Below are 25,603 nucleotides of genomic sequence, written 5' to 3' on the forward strand. Positions count from 1 at the left end.
TTTTCCTTTTTCTGATATATACAGTTCACATCATGGAGCTGGAGCTACACCACTACGTTCTGCTTGGTTAAAATCTTCAGTCGCTCAGGTTCCACAGTCTGCTGTTGAGGAACCGTCCTCTTATGCACACAACGATGAAGATTTTCCTCCTCTCAGGCAGGTGCAACAAGTTGTTCAGCAGGATCAGGACCCGCACCATCTGCTGCAACCACCAAACAGAGAAGATAATCTTCATGAGGACACAAGTCAGTCCTCTGAAGTCTCTTCAGATGGAGAGTCTGATCCTGATGTTCCTGCTCCTCCCGCACCGGATCCTCCACAACACTCCATGACTACTCGAGCTAAGTCTGGGATTCTTAAGCCAAATCCGAAGTATGCTCTCTTTACTGTCAAATCGAGCTACACACTGCCAAGAAGTCTTAAAGCTGCTTTGAACGATGAAGGTTGGAATGATGCAATGTCTGTTGAAGTGGGTAACATGCATGAAACTGGAACATGGGACTTGGTTCCTCCAGAAGAAGGTCAAAACCCAATAGGTTGTGGTTGGGTTCACAAGATAAAGCTTCATGCTGATGGAACTGTGTCTAAGCTTCGATCAAGACTCGTTGCTAGAGGAAATGAACAAGAAGAGGGGGTTGACTTTCTAGAGACATTTAGTCCCGTGATTCGAACTGCTACAATCCGTGCCATTCTTCATGTAGCTGTGACTAAAGGTTGGAAGATAAAACAGTTGGATGTGCAAAATGCCTTTCTCCATGGCGACTTAAAAGAGACAGTCTTCATGGTTCAGCCTCCTGGTTTTGAAGATAAAGAAAAACCAGAATATGTTTGTCGCTTGAAGAAGGCTATTTACGGTCTCAAACAGGCTCCAAGAGCATGGTTTGATAAATTTTCAAACTTTCTTCTACGCTTTGGTTTTCAGTGCAACTTTCAGGATCCTTCATTCTTTGTGTATCATCAGGGTACTGATCTTATCTATCTTCTTTTATACGTTGATGATATGCTCCTCACTGGAAATAACTTTGCTCTCATTGACGAGTTGCTTCACAACCTGAACTCTGCGTTCCGTATGAAGGATATGGGTGAAGTGCATTACTTCCTTGGCATTCAAGTCCATCACACTGACAGTGGATTGTTTATGAATCAGTCGAAATATGCTCACGAGTTATTAGAAGTTGCTGGTATGATTGATTGTGCTCCTGTCGCAACTCCATTACCACAGAAGCTTGATCATCTTCCTGGTCAGGACGAGTTCTTCTCAGATCCATCATATTTTCGAAGCCTTGCTGGGAAGCTTCAATATCTTACGCTTACCAGACCTGATCTCCAGTCCTCAGTGAACTTCATTTGTCAAAAGATGCACCAGCCAAGTGTGTCTGACTTTCTTCTTCTTAAGCGTATACTGCGCTATGTCAAAGGCACCTCTGAGATGGGTATTACTATCAACAGAGGCTCAGACTCTACTCTTCTATGCTATAGTGACAGTGACTGGGCCGGATGTAGAGACACAAGACGTTCAACAGGTGGCTTCTGCACGTTTCTTGGCTCAAATATTATTTCTTGGTCAGCTAAGCGACATGAAACTGTATCAAAGTCCTCGACAGAGGCTGAGTACATGACCATGTCTCTTGCTGCTTCTGAAGTCGCCTGGTTACAGAACTTACTGAAGACAATGGGCTTGACACAGCAACAACTTCCTCTCATGCTGTGTGACAACTTATCAGCCGTTTGCTTAACTGCGAATCCCCGGTTTCATAAACATACTAAGCATTTTGAAGTTGATTTTCACTACGTTCGCGAGCGTGTTGCTATGAAGATGCTGGAGGTCAAACATGTTCCCGCTGCACTTCAAATCGCCGACGTGTTCACCAAGCCCCTTGGCAAAGACAGTTTCTGTAAGCTTCGTTTCAAACTCAGCGTGTCACTTCTTCCTCTGCTGAGTTTGAGGGGGAGTGTTAGCAATATGGGCCTCAAAATACAAAAGTGCAAGGCCCAGAGTAAAGAAACAAGTATCAAGCCCAAGGATGAGTCTTCAACGGTCAAAACGCCTATATTCGATGCAAAGCAAAAGAGAGCTCTGTGTACGGGTTTGACAGCTCACGAGATTAAGACGTTCAACAACTTTGAATGTTTGGCTGAGTGTGGAGTCATGTGCTGACAAAGGGAACTAGGTTAAATCTTTTTAGTATAAAAGGAACTGAGGTTGTAACATTGGCCACAAGTTGAATAAGAATAAAAGTTCAAAGTTTTAACTTCTCTTTAAGCAAATCTTCTCTGTTTCACAGTTTGTTGGAATAAACCACGTGTTTTAAGCTATCTTAACCTTGTTTACTTATCTTTTGGTATTTGGTACTTTTTGCACCTATCTTAAGCAGCTGGGTTAGGGTTCTTAATTTCTTCAGTTAGTGGGCATTGAAGACGATTTGCAAAGTTGGTTTTCACTCTCAGCATTGAATCTCGTCGAGTAGGGCTTTAAAGTTACTTCAGTATATCTGTAGCTATGGATCGTGCCTTGATGGCTCTATCCTAGAAGAAGAAGACACACCTTTCGACATGCCAAACTTACCAGGGCTCCAGTTCGATCGAGAAAAATAATTTAAGTCTAAGACTCTAAGGTCTCAACCCTTAATGTCAACCGATGTCTAGCTTGATTCTCAACATGTCAAGAGAAAAAGGCAGAAAGAAGAAAAAAACGGAGGAGTGGTTTTATCTCAGGAAAAGATTTAGTTCGTTTTTGACAATGAGCATGATATATTGGAAGTCTTAGGTAAAGAAGTACAGACGTTCAACTAGTGAGCGTTGGTCCTTGAAAGATGGGTGAAAAAACCACCTGATGATTATCTACATGAGGTCATTCCTCCATGAATGCAAATCAGCAAGATTCCGGTAAATTATTAATTACACGTTGGAAGCCATCACGGCATTGGACGATCTGGTGACTCCAGTTCGTGAGGTCTGTTTTGATCCGTTCAATCCTCAGACACTAGACTACCTAAGGGTAAAAGTCAGGTTTGATATCGCAAAACCGCTGAGGATGTCAAAAGTTGTTAACCTGCTTGGGGTATAAATCGACGACGGTTCACTATAATTATGAAAAGATACAAAGAGGTGTTTCTCATCATATCAGAGGTTGAACCATGAACAAAAGATGTGTCTTCTTCTGATAAGGAAAAGACAAGATGAGGTTGCAGCTAGAAGGAAGAAAGTGACTGACGATTGCTATCCAATGTTGGTTTCTCTCATTCTTATGTGGCTCATGGAGAAACCTTTTCGTTTGTGAATTTATTTAATAGTGAAAGAGGCAGCTCTGTTCAGTAGATTTGAATACTAATGAGTGTGGTTGATTTCAGTTGTTGTATTGTCATTAGCAGGTCCTGCCAAGAAGTTAGTTTAGGTGAAACGTTTTTCATTTCTATCAGTATAATCAGATCTCTGAGCAAAGAAAAGAGAGTTCGGTTCACACTGGATGACATATTGTATATAAGTTTTGATATTTTAATCAGTACACAAATGGTGAACATTATTAATTAAAGGGGATGCAAAAAAAAAAGATCTCATTCAAGGTGATAGAAGACGGTGTGACAAAAATTTCAGTCATGAACACAATCTAAAGCTCAAAGAAGATGACTATGTCTATGATGAAAGCAATCAATGGTCAGGAGTCAGAATATCCTCATCCATCCTACATATGTACACACGAATGTGACTTCATTTTGCATGAAATTTGTGATGATCTTCATATACAAAGAAAAGTTCATCCCTCACACCCTCACCAATTAACTATATACTATGACCGGCGCACGCGGATATTTATATTCAATTTTTAATTTCTATTTGTACAAAACATTATATTTTTATTACAGAGTTGTTGTAATATAATCAGTGTTTTAAAATTCGATTCAGATCTGAAGTTAAACTGGTAAATCTGATTACCTATATGTACTCTGGTTTGAGTTTTAGAAAAAGCTATTATATAAAAACTTGATAAAACAGTTAAAATATGAAGACCCTATATGTATTCCGGTTTGAGTTTTAGAAAAAACCATTATATAAAAAGTTGATAGAACCGTTAAAATCTGAAATCCGACTATCTGTTCAACTACTAGTTGACCTAGTAAATAACTTATACTTATTTTTTCTTTAGATTTTTTAATTATGTTATTTAATTTTTGATCTACAAGGCAAGGGAAAAAACTAATTTGGAAACAAATTAGGTGATTCAATAATAGTCAATAGATAATATTACAATTGTTTCGATATTTTAGTTTCTATATTTTATTGATATAATAAAGATTCTGGTTTTTTATGTACGTATGGACTAAAATGATATTATAGTCTGAACTTTGAATTTATTGATTTTGTTCCTTTAGAAAGGCTAAAAAGTCATTATCACATTTTTAAGGTAAAATCAGATTAAGAAAATACATTAATAAACAGAAAACAACAATATTAAAAATATTATTAATGAAAACACATTAATCTAACTGGAAAAACACGAATTTAAATAAATACTTTATTTAATTGTCAGTAGCATCTAAATGTAAATAAGTGTGAAAACTAATGGTATTTTTAATTGGATACTTCTTTTTTAGTAATAGAATACTACTCAGGACGTTATTTATTGTATGTGTTGCCAACAAATCTTCAATGGTTTCACATACATGCGTGAAGGTTTTATAACTGATGTACGATGAGGTATATATCCAAGAAAGTCATCCTCATGATATGGAAACAATAGTATTTTGAAGTGATCAGACTTTTCTTCTTTCTTTCTTTTTCAGGTGATCGGACTTCAGCCAAACAATAGTAAAATATTCATGTTTTGGACTCCATATTGAAATATATTAAAATAATTAGGCCCATTTGTCACCTCAAATTTTAGTGGCCTTGTTCTTATACATCATTCTATTCCGTCAAATACATATTTCCTTGAACAATATGTGACTTTGATAATCAATATTTCATTTGATAACAGGCAATGGTGGTTTGTGTGACTGTGTCAGTTACCGCAGTAGCCTTCCCAGTAGACGACTATTTTGCAAGCGCCAAGCGCAGGGCTATATAATGAAGGGAAATTAGGCTGTAGCCAAGAAAAAAAAAACATAATTTATGAGATAGTTAATTTACCTAATATAGCGATACACAATGTGTCTTTTGTATAATATTGTCATTCTACCCTTTTATTTTACCGGTAAAACCTATAAAATAATTATAATCTAAATTAATAACTAATGATTCTAAAAGAAAGACGTGGTCCATCGTCACCTCCGTTAGATTAATCAATTTTTCTTCTTTCTCACTGGTTGCAAGTAAGCACTTTACTACTCTTCTGAAATTGTCAGCCAGACGACGGTGTTACAGTTACAGCGGACAATAGTGTGAATCTGTATCTATTCAATTTCGATCGTTGATTCATCTCACATCTCTCAATTACGGTACATTTTTAATTTTACCTTCAATTCTCTTCATCTAATGTTGTCTTATTTTTCATTTGCGATATAGTCAAAACTAAGGTAATCTTTTGGTAAATCTATGGCCTCGTTGCCGTATCTGGTTTTTAGGGACGAAGTTCGCCATCCTATTCCTCTGTTTTGTTTTTTTTCTAAAATCAACATTTGTTCTGTTCCATATAGATAAATTCTATACTATCTGAACCTGTGTTATCACTACAAGAAATATGTACATTCTTAGCTCACGATAAATGCTATCGTAGACCTTTAATAGCGTTTTTTCATATGCTATGTCATCGGCAGCCATCATAGATACCCCATGTACGATAGCTTTTTTTTTAACGCTATATAATATGCAGATACGATGGCAATAAATAAACGATATGAATAACTTAACTATAGCGTTCTTCTCTTGTTACAAATTGATTGATATTTCATATTTCATGCTATGATAGGTGTTTCTACAATAATTATAATTCAAATAAAATAATTAAAAATAAATCAAAATTTGATTTATAATTAAAATAAAAATAATTTTATTTATAAATTAAAATCAGTTTACAACCAAATTCCAGTTTACCAAACTAAAACCAGAAAAGAACCTAAACTAAACGATAAACTTAACTAAACCAAAAATCTAAACTTAATCCTCTTGCCGTCAAGAGTCTACTCATCACGCTTCACAAGTATCTTCATTGGCTCCGTCATAAAATTTGATGTCATCTCCAAAATCTCGTGAGGAAGAGTTGCAGAAACCAAGCAAACCTATACACACAAGGAATAAAGTTAAATAGATGACAAGAGAAACCTGATAAAGAAAGTTGCTCATGTCAATTCAAGCTCTACCATAATCTTATTACAGAGCATCACAGAATAAATTAAGAACCCAAAGAAATTTACTAAAAATCTGCAGGCAGGTAGAGATTGTGAGAAATATTGAGCAGTGGACAACTACAGATTATCACAAACGAGTACAAATTTCAAGGACCTTACAAGCTTCCAAATCAACTTAAGATAACAATGCTGAAAATATGAGACACCTGATAACACCTACAAAAAATCAAATAGAGTATATAAAGATTACCTTTCGTTTAGTGTTGCAGAAGATAACAGCTCGAGTGCGTGTCATAAATATCACAGTGTATCAAATTTCCACTCTTTCTTCTCAACAGCAAGGCAACTGGTCCACTTGTGCACATGCTTCCAAGGCTCGGATAATTTCCAAGACCTGCATATATGACCAGTACTCAGTTCAACTTATAAAAGAAAAAAAAAACAGAAAGTCCCTTAGGGTCTGTTGTCTGAACTGAAGCTCTTTGGTTAAGTTAAAACTCAGAGAGCACAGAGAATCTTCAGAAGGACTTAAAACCTTATCGGCAGCATAGTTAGTCGATCCATGATCATCTCTGATCCAATTGTCCTCGGCTTCCTGTTTATAGATTCAAACAAAGCTTCAACGTACACCAGTACTTATAGGATCTAAAGCAGAGTTTTCCCTAACCTGTTACACGTTTCTCCAGCACTGAATTTGAAGATAACTTCTCAAGTCTCCTCCTTTACAAACAGGAAGCTCATCTCTCTTTTTCATAAAATCCTCGACATGTAAGAAACAGACAATAATAGATTCATTCCCAAACACTAATGGTTCTTAACACTTAATCTCAAAGTCATACCTTGAAGATTAAGCTCTTCCCGATGATTAGCTGCATACTCCTACTTGGTTAGCGCAGGGGACGAGACGGAGAAGCTCCTCGGTGGTGCCGGATTTGCTGAAGAGGACGAGAAATGTTGCTGGAGGCACTAGGGTTTCGACAGCTTCGCCGGTACCTGTACTGGTTACCAACTCCCGGAATCTGCACAACAACACAATTAAACGAGAACTCTGTAATTTTGTGGCTCGTAGGTCTAACGGCGGGCTCTTTCCGTTACAAGGCGACGGGGAAACAGTCACAACTCAGAAGCCTCTAGCCAGTCACTGGTGCCTGGGTTCGTCTTTCTGTTGGAGGAAAAGATCTCAGTGGCATCGGATCTGCATCTGGTTGCGGTGAGGCCTCGGTTGCGGTGGCTAGGGTTAGGAGTCAAACTCACCTGGAAGAGAGAGTATTAGTGGTATTTTTTTTAATAGGGTTTGTGTTTCTACAGAGCGTGAGACTTTTTTTTTTTAGTCTCACAATATTTTTTTTTTCTAACTTAAATATCCCAAAATGTTTTCTATTTAGCGCTTGTCTAATTTTCATTCAAGTTTTGGCGAAATTAGTTCCCGCTTACTGATATCATAGCATTTACTCTATCATAGCGTTTATCTAATGCTGTTGTAGAATTCAAAAATTTCAAACTTTTCTATGATAGCAGTTCAGTAAAACGAGCTATAGTATTGTGCTATGAATGTAGACTTTTTTTTGTAGTGTATTTAGGATGGAAAATCTTAGTTTTAGATACTAATAACGTGTTGTTTCATTCCTCTGTTCCATTTCGTGACGATCTTGGAGAAAGTTTTTATAGAGTGGGTTGAAAGACAAGCAAGATGATACTGTCGAAAACATGGTTGCACTAATTGGTGATGATTATCTATTTAAGCACAACACATGAAATGGTGGAATTAAAGCAGATGATGTTAAGGTTAAGAAGGACCCAAGTGGCGGCAGACTCAAGTGAAGGTCATGTACCTTGTGAATTGGATAGGCAAGATGGTCAGAAAGGTGGATAGACTGGCATTCACTTCTGTGAGACGAGAAGCCAATAATAGTATAATCGTGTCTATGTAAAGTACATTTAACCGTTTATATTCTATTTGATTCACATAAAATGGAAATACATCTTATTTGCATTCATGTTTTACAATAGACAGTTTAATATCACTTTAACTTCTGAATTCATACTACTATTTAATATTTGGATTAGGGTTTATATTTTCATTTAAGATTTAGTAATTATTGGATTATGTTTAGTTTCTGAAAATTTGGGATTAAAATTGGGGAAATCATTAACTAATATCATTTAATTTTAGACAATTCAAAAGTTGAGAAATTAGTGAGATGCTCTTTTGATTGCAGCTACATTTTTCCTGGTTCTATTCTACCGTACATGGAATGGAACTGCAATTTTTTGTAATTTGAGTTCTATATTATACAGTTTACTATCACATAATGTAGATTACTAAGTAATACTAGTATTCTTATTTTCATATCTGATATTTGGATTTGGGTTTATATTTCCATATAGGGTTTAGTGATTAATTGATATAGTTTAGTTTATATAAGTTTGGGATTGTTATTTGTGAAGCAGGTAAATCATGATCTATATTATTTGTTATATATAATAGCAATACTATTTGATACGTAGAATAGTAATGTCTGTAATTTTATTCATCGTTACATCATACGTGTTAAATATGGGTGGGACACACGCTATGTTGTTATGTAATTGTTTAGAGCCACAGAAAAAAGAACGACGTCATTTACTCTCTCATTTGTGACTGGAAACTTGTTAAAGGTAAAGACAAAACCGGACAATTTAAAACTTAAATGTCAAACATTGCATTATGTCAAAATCAATGTTACTTACTTAATTTGTTCAAAATATGGCTATTACACAAATAAGCCCTATAATGAATGCACTGGGAAAAAAAAATGGGCCCGAGGACGACAAGAGCCCTCGTCCAGTTGTTAACTTGTTGCCTAGCGTTCACGTGCGTCCATGTGAGGTCTTTTGTCAACAATTGATTAATGTTAATATCCATTCAACATAATTAATTTAATGGAATTTAGACATTACAGTAATAGTTCTAGAAAGGGAGGAGAGTATAGTTTTCGATCTAATATAGTGCCATTAAAATTTTATCAACGCTGGTTCAATGCACCAGACACCTCGAATACTTAGGAGTTAGGAGGATATGTTTCATGATAGAAAATGTTATCTGCAGATCGAGGTTTGAAACAAATAATTTGTGCAAATGGATAACCCTTGTCGCATCTATATCTATATAAAAAAATGTTCCATCCCTCACAGCCCTCCACGTCATCGCCAGGCTGGAAAGTCGCGTACTGTAGGGTTGACACGTCGATACGCACCGTTTTATTATAGTTATAGGTGCTGCGTGATGGGCTTCTCAATCTGATATGTTTATGGGCCTTGGTGTTGTGCTGTAAACGATTTCGGCCCTAGATAACATCATCGTCTATGTCACCCTAATATGCTTTAGACGAAACCGATGTCGCGCAACTCTCTTCTCCGATGACGATTCAGATTTCGACACCATAACGCTCTGAGTAAAAATTCTGTATTGAATCCCTTCAGTCACTCATCCACTACGTGGCCTTCAATTCTCTTATTCGATCTTAGGACGGTAGTGTCACAGTATAAATAGGTGTGCGATTTCTTCTTTCCAACTCATCCTCTCTTCGATTCTCACTCATTCATGGCGGCGAGTGAATGAGTGACGAGGGTTCATCGGAGACGATGGCGGATGGCAGATGGCAGCGAGGGTTCATCGGAGACGACGAAAGCGGAGCTCCCAGAGGAATTGGCGAAAAGCGTTGTGATATTGATGTGCGAGTCCACAGGGGAAAGCGGGTCTTGGTGGATCTTGCGATGTGTGTTTGATCGGGACTGCTCATGCTTCAAAGGTATTATTCTCTTTTTTTTTTCCTTTTTTGCGGAAAGGATCTGTCTTTGGTGAATTGCATGTCAAATTTTCAAGAAATCTATTAAAAATGTATTTTTCAGATATAAATGTTTCGGACAGTGTTTTTGGTTGTGTAATAAGAAGAGTTTCTGTAAGGGTTTTAGGAATCAAGTAAGGAACCCCTAGCTTCTTGCAAGTTGCTGAAGTAAAAAAAAAAAGTTTTTGAATGGGTTTAGTACTTGATCTCAGCTTAGCTCTTTGTTTTTTTTCTTCATTAGCATTGAATCATTCATCATGGGACAATACTGTAATATTGTTTCTATTTTATTTTGTTTGTTATAGGAATCATGTCGAAAAGTTCAAGCAGTAATCAGCATCTTGAAACCAGAGGTTGTTTTTTCTTTTATATGTTCACAGAGAATTGAATTTTTATATCTTTGTGTCTATGTTTTGGTCTAAAGCAAGTGGCTGATGATTGTAGGCTGTCTTCGTGGAGTTGTGTTCAAGCCATTTGTCTATTCTCAAACCTCAGACTTTGAAGGTTTGCTTCTTTCTTCCTATTTCGTTTGCTTTTCCCTTTTTATGTGAGATTCTGTATAAGAATGTGCATCGCTGTTTCTTTTGGTGGAAGATGATAGATTATGTTGCTGTCGATGTCTATAACTCTGTATCAATAGTTAAGAGAGATGCCAACTTTTCTTTTGTTAATCATAAAAACAGAGGATTTCTTTTCTTTCGAATAGAAAAGAGTTTGCCTATAGAACGTTGTTCAGTTGTTTTAATACTGTAAGGAATTTTTTTTTTTTAATACAACCTGATTTGACCAAATAGTTCTACTAGCAACATATTTCTCTTAGGTGTTTTAATGATTTTAGCATTTAGTTGCTTAGTTTTTGGTTATACTTGGTCAATAGCATCTTCTTCTGTGTTCATAAGCTAAAGTTATGACCTTATGTGATTTATTTTTTCAGTGGTCCTTATGATGAAGAGAAATTGAAATTGGAGCTTGATGTTTGAATGATAAGTGTCTGCATTGAGCTTGGTTTTTAGGAACAATCAGACACTCTCACACTTCTGTGCAAGGTCTTCATCAAGATATCAGTAGGAGATGAATCACAAAGGAGGCCAAAGAATCTGAGGTTTGGCAGTATAATCTAGGATTCTGCAAAGGATCTTTTTGTTGTTGTTCTATATATTTTCACTTAACATGTTACTCGGATAGTTTTGTGTCTATGATGGGGTATAGTATGATGATAGTACTAACATTTACTTGGGAAAGCGATTTTTTCCCTTAGCCGCTTTAAACTTTTTGTAAGACATTCAGTTCTACCAAGTGTAGAATTTGTTTCCATGTCTTTTACTTCTTCTTTTTTGCCATGGAACCAATTCTTGAGGTTTTACATTTTGTTAACCACTCTTTGTAACCTTCATACTTCATTGCTTGAAATAGTATTTACATTCATAAAAAAAGAAATTATTAACCAGTACTATAAAGCTCTTTGTCATATGCTCCCGAGCAAAAAACCCAGGCGTAGTCCGGACTGACCCTAGTATGTTTCTATACTAAAGTACATAAATTCTTCTTTTTTCACTCACAAACTACATTATCAGTTCAAGAATTTAAAGCGTAATCCAACGTGACTGTTTTTTCTCTTTTGATGAATTAACATCCAATAATAATTTTTTTAAATAAAAAAGAATAATAATAATAATTAGTGACCATATTTCGCCCAATATAAAAAGCTAAAACTTAAGAAAAAGTGGAAACAATTAGTGATTCAAAACCGCATATAATAAAATAAAATTAAATGATTTTTTAAAAGAATATGTTCTTCAATAAATAAATAAAATGGGAAAATTTGGATAAATGCACTTCAACAAGATTATAATTTGAAAAATACACCCTTGATTTAAGCATTTGGAAAAATACACTTATGTATATATAAATTTACCAAATTACCCAATCTTAATATTTTTCAATTCCTATTATATTTTTTTAATAATTGTTTTAAAAAAGGAAAAATCGTTAGAAAACATGCATAATATCTTTTTAATATACTACACAATATCTTTCTCATATCTTTTTAATATATTTTTTAAAAAAATATTATTTTGAAAAAATAAAATAACACAAGACCTTCTCGTCTCTTTATCTCTGTTTCTGATTTTTTTTCCTTTCTCTCTAATTTTACAGATTCTTCCTCTCATTTCAAGAGGTTTGTTGATTCATGAATTAGATTTCAGTTTCTAATTCTTCTGCTTCTTTTTTATTCTGACAATAGTTCTGTCTTTTTTTTTAGAAAACCATGTTGTATTTAGCTGGAAATTTAGGAGAGTGGAAGATGAATAAAGAATCATGAAAATTCATAGTGAATACAAGAGCAGCAAATTGGGATGCAAATTACTTCACTATGAGTTAATGGTATTCATGCCACGTTAAAAAGAAGATTAACAAGTCAAAACTTTTATGTTAATTAGTGTTCTTCTTTTACATATTCAAAGTAAAACAAAATAAACACATACATGAATTACTTGGTACCTATCGGTAGATGATGACTTGAAGAATAGAAATTTGGTATAGAATGCAACATAACTTGTGTTTAAATAAAGTTAACAAAATAAAATAAAATCCATATCATAATTTATTTATTTTATATATCTTTGTTATTGTAACATATTCATCTTTAAACACATATTTATCTTAAACATCAATAATTATAATATTCTTATTAATTACGAATTTGTATATTAATTATTTAAATACTAAATTGGGGTAAAAAGTAAATTCACATTAAAGAAAGTGTAGTTTTCAAAAAAAAATTAGAAGCAATGCATTTTTCAAATTTCAAATCCTAAATATGGTATTTTGCAAATTATCCCTAAAAAAATTGTTCTTCAATTTTTATCTTAGTTTTTTTGTTAAATATTAACTAAAAACATTTTTTTCTTGAATATGTCATAAACTTTAACCGTAATGGAATGAGCCAACCTAATGTTTATTCTTCAGTTTACATTTTTCTTGAATATGTCATAAACTTTAACCATGACGGAATGAGCCAACCTAATGTTATGCTTCAGATTGATTTATGAATAATACTGATATGGAATGATATTCATTCTGTGAGTTCATAAAGTAAGTTTGAACATTGAGGATTAATGGTTTATTTAAACTCTTAATGTATTGAGGATTAGTGTAATTATATTGAGGATTAATGTATCTGAAACAAATAATAATAAAACTTGTGGCAAGACAAAATAAGGTGTTCCTTCCTACTGTTTATTCTCTTACATGATTATTGGTATGCCTTAAAGCATCCCTTAAGGGGGGAGCACTAGGATCAAGAGAGAAAAAATGGGAAAAAGCCCCTAATTAAGCGATGTTCCTTATGGTTTCATGACCAAAAAAAAAAAAAAAAAAGATTAGGGACTTTTCATCATCCCACCAATAATGATGCTGGTGCAATGCAAAAATAACATAAGGAAGAAACCATTTAAATTCAAGTAAGGTACCATATAATCCTAAAATATATCAAATGAGTCTAGTCATTTAGTAACTATGTAAGAATGATCGTGGTTGTGGGAGTCGCAATCACTAGTTATGATCTTCTTTGTTCTCGTTTTACTAAGCTTTTTAGTTAAAGCTTTTTCTAGGGGCTTGTTTTTCAACCCTTTTCTTGTTACCAACTTTTTAAAAACTTGTAGATGAAAATCCATACTTTTTATTTAATTTGAAAAAGTTTAGTAAAAAAAACTATGTAAGAATGAAGTCTACATTTCGAAGGTGTTTATAGAATTAGGCATGCCCATGTAGTCCTAAACCGAAACCTGAATCGAACCGGTCAGATAAAATTGGTGTGAGTCGGGTTTGGATCTTTCCAGAAAAACGAATGGACCCATATTGTTGGTATGATGGGTTATCGCTATCGGGCCGGGTTGAGTTGAGTATTATCTTAGAACCGACAGAGTATATCACACACCCGACTTTGAGAATCCAGAACGAGAGCATGAGCATCCTTTTAGCAGAGTAGCTAAGAGGCATCTATACAACATCTGCTACAGCAGCAATATATAGACACACTGCCCACTGCCTTCACACTCTAGGAGAAATCAAGAGACGATGCACTCGGTTAGATATGATGAGCTGTCGTTGTTGCTAAGTTCTTTTGGTTTTTAATATACTTTTGCTAAGTTACCTCTATTGTTTTGTGTCATTAACCTGCCAAGGTCACATGTTACATCTAAAATATGAGTGAAGTTGTAGTGACCGGAGTTGTAACTTATTAATTATATATGCAAAGAGAGTATGTTCAAAAGAGAGATTCTTGCTTAGATCATACACATGTACAAGCTTTCAAGCGGCCCCACCAGTTCTTCAACTGCAACATCTTCGTCCATCATCTGGAACTCGTTTCCGTTTCCGGTCTGAACTTGAGCACTTGTACTAGTAAGGTTATGTTCAGGATCCCTTACCTCCTGAACATAGCTGGTGCGCCGTAAATAAAGGAGATGAAGGTAGTTACTCCATCATACTTTTATCAACTTTTTCCCTTTCTAAATGGTAGTTATTTTTGGACAAACACCGTATGGTAAATTTAACCCATTAAATTAAATATTTAATGATTCACCAATTACTGTTTCTATTAACTGAACTTGATACATACAGATGAGCCTTTCATATGAATATGGTGGTAAAACGTAACCCCAAAACAGTCCTCTTAGTTCTTTAGAAAATCTTTATGGAGTCACAAAAGAAAACTTAAAATATAAACCACATTCAACCAAAAAATGGATTTAACACTTTCATATAAAACTATTCACAGTAAGAGACACCAGTGAATTTTTATATTTAAAATTTTTGAACTCAAGATTCATCGAATATGCCCGGAGTTAATGTGGTGGCCCTATGTGTTTACGACCCTACTATTAAATACTACTAATGACTCGAACTTGATAGCATAGAAATAAACAAATACACTACCGAGTGTATAATATAATCCACTAATAACTAGTGCTTAGAAGCGGCTCCCTACTTAATTACAGTAGTTAGCCTTTTCCTAAACAAACAATTACAACAAAACAAAAGAAGAAAGCAAAGAAGCAAGAAACATTGCTTTAGAGGGAACATCGCAAGATCGAGAAGTGTAAAAAAGTTTAACTTTCCCAATAAACGACGAACAGATTTCTATTTTTTTCTTATTAATTTCCCCCTCTTGTCTTCGTCATTCACCTGAAGAGAAAAAAAACAGAGGAGAGAAAGAGCAAAAGCAACTACACCTTTCTTTAATCGATTCTCTTTCTCTCGATAAGACATTGATGGGATCGGATCAAGAAGACTAACTCGTCAACGAAGAAGAAAACATTCTCGATCAACGTCAAAAAAAAGCTGGTTCTTTTTCACTTCTCTCATCTCCTCTGTTTCTGTCTCTGAAATTTTCGCGGGAAAAAAAAAGCTTTTATTTCTCTCTGTTTCTTTCTCGGCGGTTACTTAGAATCGTTTGTGGTTGATGAAGTTTAAGCAACACCCCTAATCATTGAGTAACTTTGGTTTGATTTAGACGTAATCATGTTAACGTCACCTTAATCTTTGCTAGGTTTCCTTTATTATCTGAATATAAAAATCGTTTCTTTATCTCACTTTTTTCCACTTTTTCTTTCCTCTGTTTTGAAGTATCGAACACCTTCAATGGATCCTTCAACCGATCACGCCTCTTCATCTTCCAAACCAAGAAACACTCATACCAAATCCAAACCCTCCGTTACGTCACGTTCCATCGACTCAAGAGCCACCAAGAAGCAAGAACCGCCGTTATTAACAACAGAAACTTCCCCTGAAGTTCTACAACACCACTCTGTTTCATCATCTCACATCACACGCAAGAAGAAACAACAAGCAGAGCCGAGGTTCTACCCTAGCCCGACCAACACGTTCTACACAGCACCGCTCTACACGGAAGCCAAGCAGAGCTTCAGCGACTGCGCGAGCACGCTCGGCGGCGTCGGAGGGATCGATCTCGAGAAGATGGGTGTGTTGACGTACAGAGGAAGCACGGGGAGCGACGAGAGCAGCTCGAGCGGGCTGAGCAGCAACGGTGCCGGTTACAACAAGCCTCACAGGGCTAACAACGACAAGCGGTGGGTCGCGATCCAGGAGGTTCGGTCTCGGGTCGGGTCGTCTCTCGAGGCTAAAGACTTCAAGCTGGTGAAGCGGCTCGGAGGAGGCGACATCGGGACTGTTTACTTAGCGGAGTTGATCGGAACGGGTGAGACTTTCGCCGTGAAGGTCATGGAGAAGGCAGCTATTGCGGCGAGGAAGAAGCTCGTTAGGGCTCAGACGGAGAGGGAGATACTACAGTCGTTGGATCATCCGTTCTTGCCTACTCTCTACTCTCATTTCGAAACGGAGAATCACTCGTGTCTCGTTATGGAGTTTTGTCCCGGTGGTGATTTGCATTCTCTCCGGCAGAAACAGCCCGGAAAGTACTTCCCGGAACATGCTGCTAGGTAACAAGAACTCAAACTCAAAACTGCGGTTTGCGTTCTAACGGTTTAGCGTTTGCGTTTGCTAAAAAAGTTTCCATTTTGATGTCAGTTTGCGTTTTGCTAGAAAAGTATGGGTTCTGATGTTGGTTTGCGTTCTTGTGGTTAAACGTTTGCGTTCTTGTGGTTAAACGTTTGCGTTTTGCTAAATAAAGAATGGATTTTGATGTTGGTTTGTGTTCTCCAAGTTTATAACGTTTGCGTTTTGTTGAAAAAGCTGTGATTTTGATGTTTTTCTTGCAGATTCTATGTTGCTGAAGTGCTTCTAGCCATGGAGTATCTACACATGCTTGGCATCATATACAGAGACCTAAAGCCAGAGAATGTATTAGTACGTGAAGATGGACACATAATGCTATCAGACTTTGATCTCTCCCTGAGATGTTCAGTCTCTCCGACACTAGTTCGATTCGCAGCAACCACCACACTCGAATCCAAACCCTCAAGCTACTGCATCCAGCCGAGCTGCGTAGACAGCCAGAGCTGCATCGTTCAGCCAGACTGCATCCAGCCGGTGTGTTTCACTCCACGGTTCTTATCCAAAAGCAAGAACAAGAAGAAACTAAACGAGACGGCACGTCAAGTCAGACCACTCCCGGAGCTGATGGCTGAGCCGACAAGCGCGAGATCCATGTCCTTTGTCGGGACACACGAGTACTTAGCGCCAGAGATCATCAAAGGAGAAGGGCACGGAAGCGCGGTTGACTGGTGGACGTTCGGGATATTCCTATACGAGCTTCTGTTCGGGAAGACACCGTTTAGAGGAGACGCGAACAGAGCGACGCTGTTCAATGTGGTTGGACAGCCGTTGAGGTTTCCTGAGCATCCTAGTGTGAGCTTTGCGGCTAGGGACTTGATCAGAGGGTTGCTTGTGAAAGAGCCTCAGCATAGGTTGGCTTATAGGAGAGGAGCTACTGAGATTAAGCAGCACCCGTTTTTTCAGAGTATTAACTGGGCTTTGATCAGATGCACCAACCCACCTCAAGTTCCACAGCCGGTGAAGATCATGGATAATGCTGCTCAGAGTCAAGGACATGGTTGTAGCCGTAGTCGAGGAGATGTTAAGCCGCCAACTGTTGATGTGAAGCCTTCTGGTAATTATTTGGAGATTGATTTCTTCTGAATTTGTCTGTGTTTCTCAGTCTTGATTCTATGACAAGCATGTATGGTACTCAAATTGTATAATGATCTTTGCTTTTGGGGATTGTCTAGACTGTTTTGTGATGTGTTTTTATCTTAGTGGATGATTTGATGACTATTGTTGTGTCCTTCACATTATGGTGAAGTTGTAAATACTCGAAACAAGTCTCGTTTAATCCAACTATGGAAATGTCATTTGCTTGTCAATCAAGTTTTATTTTGTGAAATCGCAAAGATATCAGGTTCTTTCTTCAAGTGAATAAAATAATCTAAAAATTTGAAGGAACCTTTTTTATTTAGAATAATATGTATATTCCCTCCTCTATGAAAATATCTATGTTTTAGAAAAAAATATTTCAAAAGTATATATTTTTAAAAAATTCAATGTATTAGTTTATGGTAAATTGTAAATTTCAAAAGCATAATTGTGTTTATTAGAATTCTATTGGTTAAAAACTATGTGGAATGAGTTACAAAAAACATTGCATTAGTAATCAATTTTTTTTAATATGTTAGAAAATTTAAACATACATTTTATTCAAACGGCGGAAATATATTAAATCAACACTAGTCGTTAGAAAATTTGATTGGATGAGTATTTTATTGGCTTTGCGTGATTTACATGGGAAAAAAGTCTCATGCTTGTGCGCATTTAGCAAGTGAACCTGCAATTCTGCAAATACACCAAAAATACGATAAATTAGATGTAGACAAATCTCAAAAAATGTCTAGTAGTTGTCCAACTACGAGCTAGAAAAAGACTAGTTGGGAGGATCTTAACTCATTTTGAGAAAATCTGTTCTATCTATCGCAAGCTGAATCGATGTAATACACATATCACAAGGTGTATAACATAACCCAAAGGAGTAGAGGTTCTGTGTACTCAGCTTAACTCCACTGATGCAACGTCTTTGATTTGCCTACATTAACCATTTGAGTCCACACATCGGTCCAAGATTGATCCATAACATATCAGTTTGGTAGGTATGGGGGTACACTAGAAACCAGTGTTTTGAAACCCGACCCGGACCCGCGGTTGAACCACTAAATCCGGTGACCCGAGATAAATCCGGTTTGGGTTTTGTGAAAAATCTAAAATTTAAAAATCCGCAAAAATTCGTAAAAACTCACTAAAACCTGAAACCCGATATCGGTTGAACCACTGGTTGAACCAATAGATAACTTTTACAATTTTAAAAACTTTTAATTATTTTTTAGATTCTCTTTTATATTCTAAATTTCCAATAGAAAATTAGGTTTCTTTCGGTTAACCAAAATTAGTTAATATGATTTAGTGTTAGTTTTTTTATTGACAATTTATCACAATAGTGTTTTACTTTTGCTTTATTTTGGATTTGAAGTTTAATTTATTATTCACATTATACATAAATATTATGAATTTTATTCTTGATTCTTTTAGATGTCAAAACTCTTAATTAGTTGCAATTTTTTTTTAATAGTCTAAGCTATTTTTTTATATTTTGTATATCAAATGAAAATGAATATATAAAAAATAAAGTTAAGTATTTTCTAAATATTTGTTTAACATAAAATATATACATATCCAAACTATTATTTTATGTTTTAAAAAAACTTAGAAAATATTAACTTTAGTTTCTATATTTTTATTTTCATAACTAATATATTATTATATAATAAAATTAATTTATTTGTTAAACCGCGGTTCACACGCAGTCGACCCAATGACCCAATAACCCGGTAAGTAGTCCGGTTCAGTGTCTGGGTCGGTTTTCAAAACATTGCTAGAAACTAAATGAGATTGGGAATCAACCATTTCTTCTTCAGATTCCTTTCAATTTGCCTACTATATATATATGCACCATCGCTTTGATGGAAAGATATTTGTGGCAAGATTTCTTTTCAATTAAATTTGTTACCATAGAAAGATTTTTGTAAAAAGGAGGAAATGTGAAGATATAGATACAAAACCAATTAAAAGCCACTCTTACAATTATTCCAAAAGTAGAATTTATTTTTGTGAAAAAACAATTGTCCGGGTTATAGTTAGGCAACTAACAATCAAATCGAGAAATTCTTGGATTCACCCCTAGAGTGAACCTTTAGGTTCACCCAACCAATAGGATTTCGTTATTTCATATTCAATATCTTTTAAAAAAGGAAACAAAATATTGTCAAATTATATTAATATTTTTAAATTAAAAAATAAAAATTAATATTAATTGCGAACAAAAATACGTTTTAGAAAAATATAATTTTAATACCGTCAGCCAAACACTAAACCCTAAACCTTAAATCATAAATCCTAAACCCCTGGATAAATCCTAAACCCTTGGTAAATCCAAAATGCTTGGATAAATTCTAAATCTTACGGTTTAGGATTTATCCAAGGGTTTATGATTTACCCAAGGGTTTATGATTTACCCAAGGATTTAGGGTTTAGTATTTAGGGTTTAGGGTTTCGTGTTTTGCTGATTGTGTTAAAAATTTTTTTTTTTTTAAATTCAAAGATTTAGGATTTATTTAAGGATTTACCATGGATTTAAAGTTTATGATTTAGGGTTTAGGGTTTAGTGTTTTGCTGACGGTATTTTAAATATAAAATCTTTTTTTGCGACTAATATTATTTTCTATTTATCTTTTATTTTAAAAAGATAATAAAACTTGACAATATTTTGTTTCCTTTTTTAAAAGATATTGAATATGAAATAACGAAATCATAAAGGTTCACTCTAGGGGTGAACCCAAGTATTTTTCCTACCAATCTAGCATGCAAAATGGATTTATATTCTTAATTGATAAAAATTAATCAAGAGTATTAGTCTAACTAAAGTAACCGTCAGTCACTGACGTAGTTTGACGGACGAGTAAAGTGGTAGGTAGGTTAGCAAAACGAATGACGGTGAGAAGTGGTTGGTATACAATGCCTTAATATCACCAACCAGTCATTTTAATTTCAGGCCCAATTTGCGTGGGAATGGGAGAGCGACGGTTGTTCAGATTCCACAAAAATACAAACCAAACTTTTCTTTCATTTTTTCCCAGAAAATATAAGTAAATGATAACGAAATTTCTCACACCTTCATTTCGATCGCTTCGCTTCTTCAACTCTCCTCCTCTCTACTTCTTCTTCGAATCCCTAAAGTACTCTTCAATGGCGGAAGTAGATAACAAATCTAACGCTGCACCGGTATCGGACGACGAGCTCTACGGATTCAAACGGGAGGAGATGTACACCGGCACCCTCGCCGGCTCCGTTGGTCCGTACGGTCGCCACGTTTTCCTCTGCTACAAGAGCCACGAGACCTGGCTTCCTCGCGTCGAAACCGAAGGTCTTCCGCAGCGTTTCGCTAAGTCGTTCAAGGATCGCAGAGCTGATTTCGCCGTTAAGGTTGCATACATCTAAACCGTTTTAGATTCGTTTTTCGTAGATGCTAATTGTTGAGCGTTATGTTTGTTGTAGACGAACCTGACGGTGTGCGGTGGAGGTGAATCGGACGGAGATGTGTTGATTTTCCCGGAGATGATCAGATACAAGTGAGTTTCGATTCTCAGAGTAGGATCGAATTCGTGTTTGGTAGTTCGATTACGATTGATTGGTTTAGAAACTGTAGATTCTTAGGTCATTCAGTTTTAGAGATGATGGTGTTTAAGCTCGAGATTAGATCTGAGAAGCTAGTTTCCGATCATGACTTACGTTCTCTATCACTTATTCCATAATCTGATGGATCTTGTAGTTATATTGGTTATCATCCTTTGACACTTACTTTCTTTTAGGGCGATTAAGATGAATCGAATGGAGATGTGTTGATTCAAATTCTTGTTCGGTAGGTAGCTCGATTTCTATGGACTGGTACCATTTAGAAACTGTAGATACTCAGATGATGGTGTTAAACTCGAGATTAGATCTGAGAAGCTAGTTTCCAATCACGGTGTTGATATGATCACTTATTCCATAGTCTGCGTTGTTTATGGATCTTTTTGTTATCTTGGTTCTCATCCTTTTACTTTCTCTTAGGGCGATTAAGGAGACTGATGTGGATGCTTTTGTGGAAGATGTGCTTGTTAATGGAAAACCGTGGACCTCTGGGGTTCAGGAAGAGTTATCAGGTTCTTTTGTGTTTGTGTGTGCTCATGGAAGCCGTGACAAGAGATGTGGTGTTTGTGGACCAGCTCTTATGGAGAAGTTTGAGCAGGAGATTGGCTCCCGTGGACTCTCTGGAAAGGTTTTCGTTAAGCCGTGTTCTCATATCGGTGGGCACAAGTATGCTGGGAATTTGATTGTATTCAGCCCTGACTCAGCTGGAAATGTTTCTGGTCACTGGTGAGAAAAAAATGTCTTTTATAAGTCAGAAAAGAAACTGAACTGTAACAGGGGATCTTATGTTATGCATTATCGAATGGTCTTTGCTAATATTTAGGTATGGTTATGTGACTCCTGATGACGTGCCTGCAATGCTTGATCAGCATATTGCAAAAGGAGAAATCATACAAAACCTTTCCAGGTCTGTTTTCCTGCTTGTTGTAGATATGTCTTATTAAATCAGCTTTACATTTCCTATGTTTATGGTATAAATTTATGTACCTGACATCCATGTTTGTAAACTTTTCACTAGATTTATACTTTCGTGTTGGAACCTAAACTGATGTTTGAGAAAACTTATATTTACAATGTGTTGCAAGTCCGTAGTATGTTTAACTAGTATGACACTGCAACGATATGCTAGATGAGACAGCAAATGGTAACATGTAATGTGTACTTTGGCTGGGTTTTTGTATGCTGAACTAGGAAGCTTGTAACTCTTCACTCACTCACTTTAGCTTGTCAAGGGACCTTTTCAGGTTCATTCACCGCTGTATTTCAGTTTTCAATATCTATATAATCTCTGCTTCAGGGGGAAGATGGGACTAATACCCGAGGGTGAGGAAGCTGTGAAAGAGGATGAGCATAAAATCCAAAACGGAAACGGCGTACAAGTGGAGAAGAAGGAATTCACAGGAGGTTGTTGCCAAGGTGCAAACGGGGTTTCTTGTTGCCAAGAGCAAACTCCAGAACCAGTCAAGAAAGAAGGATCCGTGAAGCAGAACTGGTTCAGAACAATTGAGAAAGAAGAGCTTCTGTTGGGAGCTGCCGCAATAGGTGCTGTAGCAACCATAGCCGTGGCTTACAGCATTTACAGGAAGTCAGGTTAAGAAACCACACTCCTCTATACATTACAAGGATAGTTACAACAATATGAAACTATATTTTTGGTAGCTATGATGTTATAGCAGTAAAAGAAATGAAAAAACATGGAGAGGTATATGATCTCTTGAGACCACGTAACCATCATTTGGTCTACTGGGATATATCGGTTTGGGCAAAACGGGGCCTTTGAATAAATATTAGCTTTTCCCCAACCCCCACCCCTGCTTTTTTTATATGTTCTTTTGGCTTTAATCGAATCGGTTTAATTGGATACATCAATCTTTTAATAATTTCATCATTTACTAGAGGTTGCCCGGGCTACGCCCGGGGTATTTGTTTAATTTTTAATTTTAATTATACCTTTCTATGTATATTTTAGCATATAAATATTTTAAGTTATTATTAAATAATAAATTTCCAGAAAATTTTGAAATTATTTTAAACTATTCATCTATTTTTGTTCTACAAAATTGAACTTTTAATATTTTTCTTATTAAAACTTTATATAAGGTGATGAGCAAAATGAACAGAAAATTAGTTAAATTGTAGTCGGATTGGTTGAATTAACATTCCTATTATTTTGTGTTCATATTTTATTATTTTCTTTCAACCAACGGTTTTAATGTTATAATATTTTTCTACAGCTAAAAAATATACAACTATATGGATAAAGCAATTAAACTCTTACAAATTTTTTGCATTATAACCCAACTAATCAGACTCATGATCTAAGTATTCTTTTATCTTAGTTCTATAATTTTTTTTGTTGTATAATATTGTTAAATGTACAAATATTTTCTTTTTACTTTTTGAACCATTGAATTTATAACTTTCACTGTTTATAAAAAAATTGTCTTTTGATTTTTTTTGTTCGACTTCGTCCTACATCTGTTGATCATCATAAGCGTATTTTTTTTCTCGAAGTTGGCTGTTGATCAAAACAGTTATTTGTGAGCCTTTGGCAGAGGGTAATAAGATTATGCATGTTGGCTCTTTATTGAAATGTTTGGGTGGTGTCAATTGTAACTTGTAGGTCGTATCTGTTTAACAGATTTGTCTTCAAATAATGGTGGCAGTTTTTAATTAAAAAAGTGGCCTTCAAGGTAGTAAGGCTTCATGTGTGTGCCAAGCTTGGTCTGTTGTGGTTCTTATTTATTAAGCCGTTGGTTCTTTCCTTCGAATGTTACAAAGAGTTTCGTATTACTGGTCAATGACATGTAGTTTGTTAATGTTGTTCAGAGTAAATTGAGTGATATTTCGTTGATTTGTTTTTTCTGCCATGCCGTTTGCTCAAGCTTCTTTAATCTAAACAGCGTAATTATGTGGATGTAGTTTATTTCTTGTAACGTAAAATGAAACAAAGCAAATCAAGGCAAAAAAAGCCATGGAAAACGAAAAGTGTTTAGACTACAATGGTATGCGTGTTGGTGGTGATTTTGTTTGTTTAAATGATGTGCATGAATTTATTCTTTACATAATCCAATTTTTGCTCCACTATAGATTTCGTGAAATTATATTTATATAGATTATAGTTTGGTTGGGAAATTCCAAAAGGAATACATTTCCTAATTAAGCATATTTTAATATTTTTTATAACTTTATTCAGGCGGTGTAAATCTTTTAATATGTTTGTTTTGTATGAAAAGCTTAGTGTTATTAACTCAGACATACATATTTTGTAAAATTATGTCATTACGTAACTTAACATGAGGCAATTATAAAAAAAAAAAGATGAGGTAAATTTTGTTGAGTAACGTACTAACATGATGTCATCAAGACTTTCTTTTTTTTTTGCTAAATGTCATCAAGAGTCTTTCTTACTAAAACACTATCTTTTGTTTTGTTGAAAGCCTTTTCAAAAAAAAAAACACTTTCTTTTGTTGACGGCACTAAAACACTCAGCGAATTTTTTTTAATATGTGACGAAACGGGTAAATTAAATATCTTTAAATTTTATAAATATTCTAATTTTCAACAACTTGCAAACAATTATGATAACCGATTATATACTGAAGCTAAAGAAGCTTTTTTTTTACTAAACAACCATTGACCATACTCTTAAAATCCCAAGGATTTACAAATGTTTGGTCATTAATTTTTAGAAGTTTAAGTAGTAACATTATTAAAGACACCATTTACTATAGAAATAGGATTCTGCTTCACGACTCGTCCATATGCTATTGTGGAACATGTCTTGCACTTTCTTTGGTGGTAATGAATCCCAGACCCAGTGCTCGTTGTTTGCTAAATCAAACAAAAAATATCAAGGCTTCAAAAGGTTACATGAAACTACATGTGTGTATAGCAGAGAACGTATAAGCCATTTGTTTCAGAACCGGGGTAGATTGAGCTCCACAGAGCCTTCGGTGGGTGCAAAGTGAACAATAATTAGCAGGAATTCCGCGATGAGTTGTTGGATCCTTTTCTGGTCACCATAGACATCCATGGGACTGTTAAGTATCAGATGTAGATTTTTCTCTCCTACCACCAACATGGCTTGGCTTACCACTACACTTATGACACTACCTATAAAGAACTCTGTTGTTTCTAATTCAAATGTACGATGAGCAAAAACAAAGAGGTTTGTTTAGTAGTGTTAAGAATCAAGCTTTATAAGTGCAAGTGGGTGAGTGTGAAGAAGAATCTAATTTCTCACCCGTTTTCAATGTTGTTGCCGTCTTTGTT

The 25,603-nt window shown here is 35.5% G+C and overlaps 2 protein-coding genes and 1 long non-coding RNA gene across 8 annotated transcripts; 2 read left to right on the plus strand and 1 right to left on the minus strand.

The window, feature by feature from the left end:
* Positions 1-5,969: 5,969 nt before the first annotated feature.
* LOC108854001 (uncharacterized) lies at positions 5,970-7,606 on the minus strand. 2 transcript variants are annotated; one of them, XR_001949809.2, is made up of 4 exons: positions 7,124-7,606; positions 6,820-7,029; positions 6,535-6,678; positions 5,970-6,215 (listed from the first exon to the last, which is right to left on the minus strand). It is a non-coding gene; the product is annotated as an uncharacterized LOC108854001 (long non-coding RNA). The 2 variants fall into 2 exon arrangements; XR_001949808.2 differs by having other exon boundaries at positions 6,820-6,879; positions 6,952-7,601.
* Positions 7,607-15,150: 7,544 nt separating this feature from the next.
* LOC108849729 (serine/threonine-protein kinase D6PKL3) lies at positions 15,151-17,869 on the plus strand. Of its 2 annotated transcripts, none has more exons than XM_018623329.2 (3): positions 15,151-15,460; positions 15,743-16,575; positions 16,855-17,869. In XM_018623329.2, exons 2-3 carry the CDS (start codon positions 15,758-15,760, stop codon positions 17,732-17,734), a joined length of 1,698 nt encoding a protein of 565 aa, XP_018478831.1. In that variant the 5' UTR covers positions 15,151-15,460; positions 15,743-15,757; the 3' UTR covers positions 17,735-17,869. The 2 variants fall into 2 exon arrangements, with proteins under 2 accessions (XP_018478831.1, XP_018478832.1); XM_018623330.2 differs by lacking the exon at positions 15,151-15,460 and adding an exon at positions 15,485-15,631.
* A 2,856-nt stretch (positions 17,870-20,725) lies between these two features.
* Positions 20,726-24,182, plus strand: LOC108848503 (uncharacterized). Of its 4 annotated transcripts, none has more exons than XM_018621889.2 (6): positions 20,726-21,121; positions 21,194-21,267; positions 21,749-22,054; positions 22,152-22,235; positions 22,626-22,918; positions 23,952-24,182. In XM_018621889.2, exons 1-6 carry the CDS (start codon positions 20,789-20,791, stop codon positions 23,999-24,001), a joined length of 1,140 nt encoding a protein of 379 aa, XP_018477391.2. In that variant the 5' UTR covers positions 20,726-20,788; the 3' UTR covers positions 24,002-24,182. The 4 variants fall into 4 exon arrangements, with proteins under 4 accessions (XP_018477391.2, XP_018477392.1, XP_056863879.1 ...); XM_018621890.2 differs by having other exon boundaries at positions 23,970-24,182; XM_057007899.1 differs by having other exon boundaries at positions 20,727-21,121; positions 23,995-24,182.
* The last annotated feature ends 1,421 nt before the right edge of the window (positions 24,183-25,603 follow it).

The sequence above is a fragment of the Raphanus sativus genome, chromosome 4 (assembly GCF_000801105.2).
Source record: "Raphanus sativus cultivar WK10039 chromosome 4, ASM80110v3, whole genome shotgun sequence".
Classification (NCBI taxonomy): Eukaryota; Viridiplantae; Streptophyta; class Magnoliopsida; order Brassicales; family Brassicaceae; genus Raphanus; species Raphanus sativus.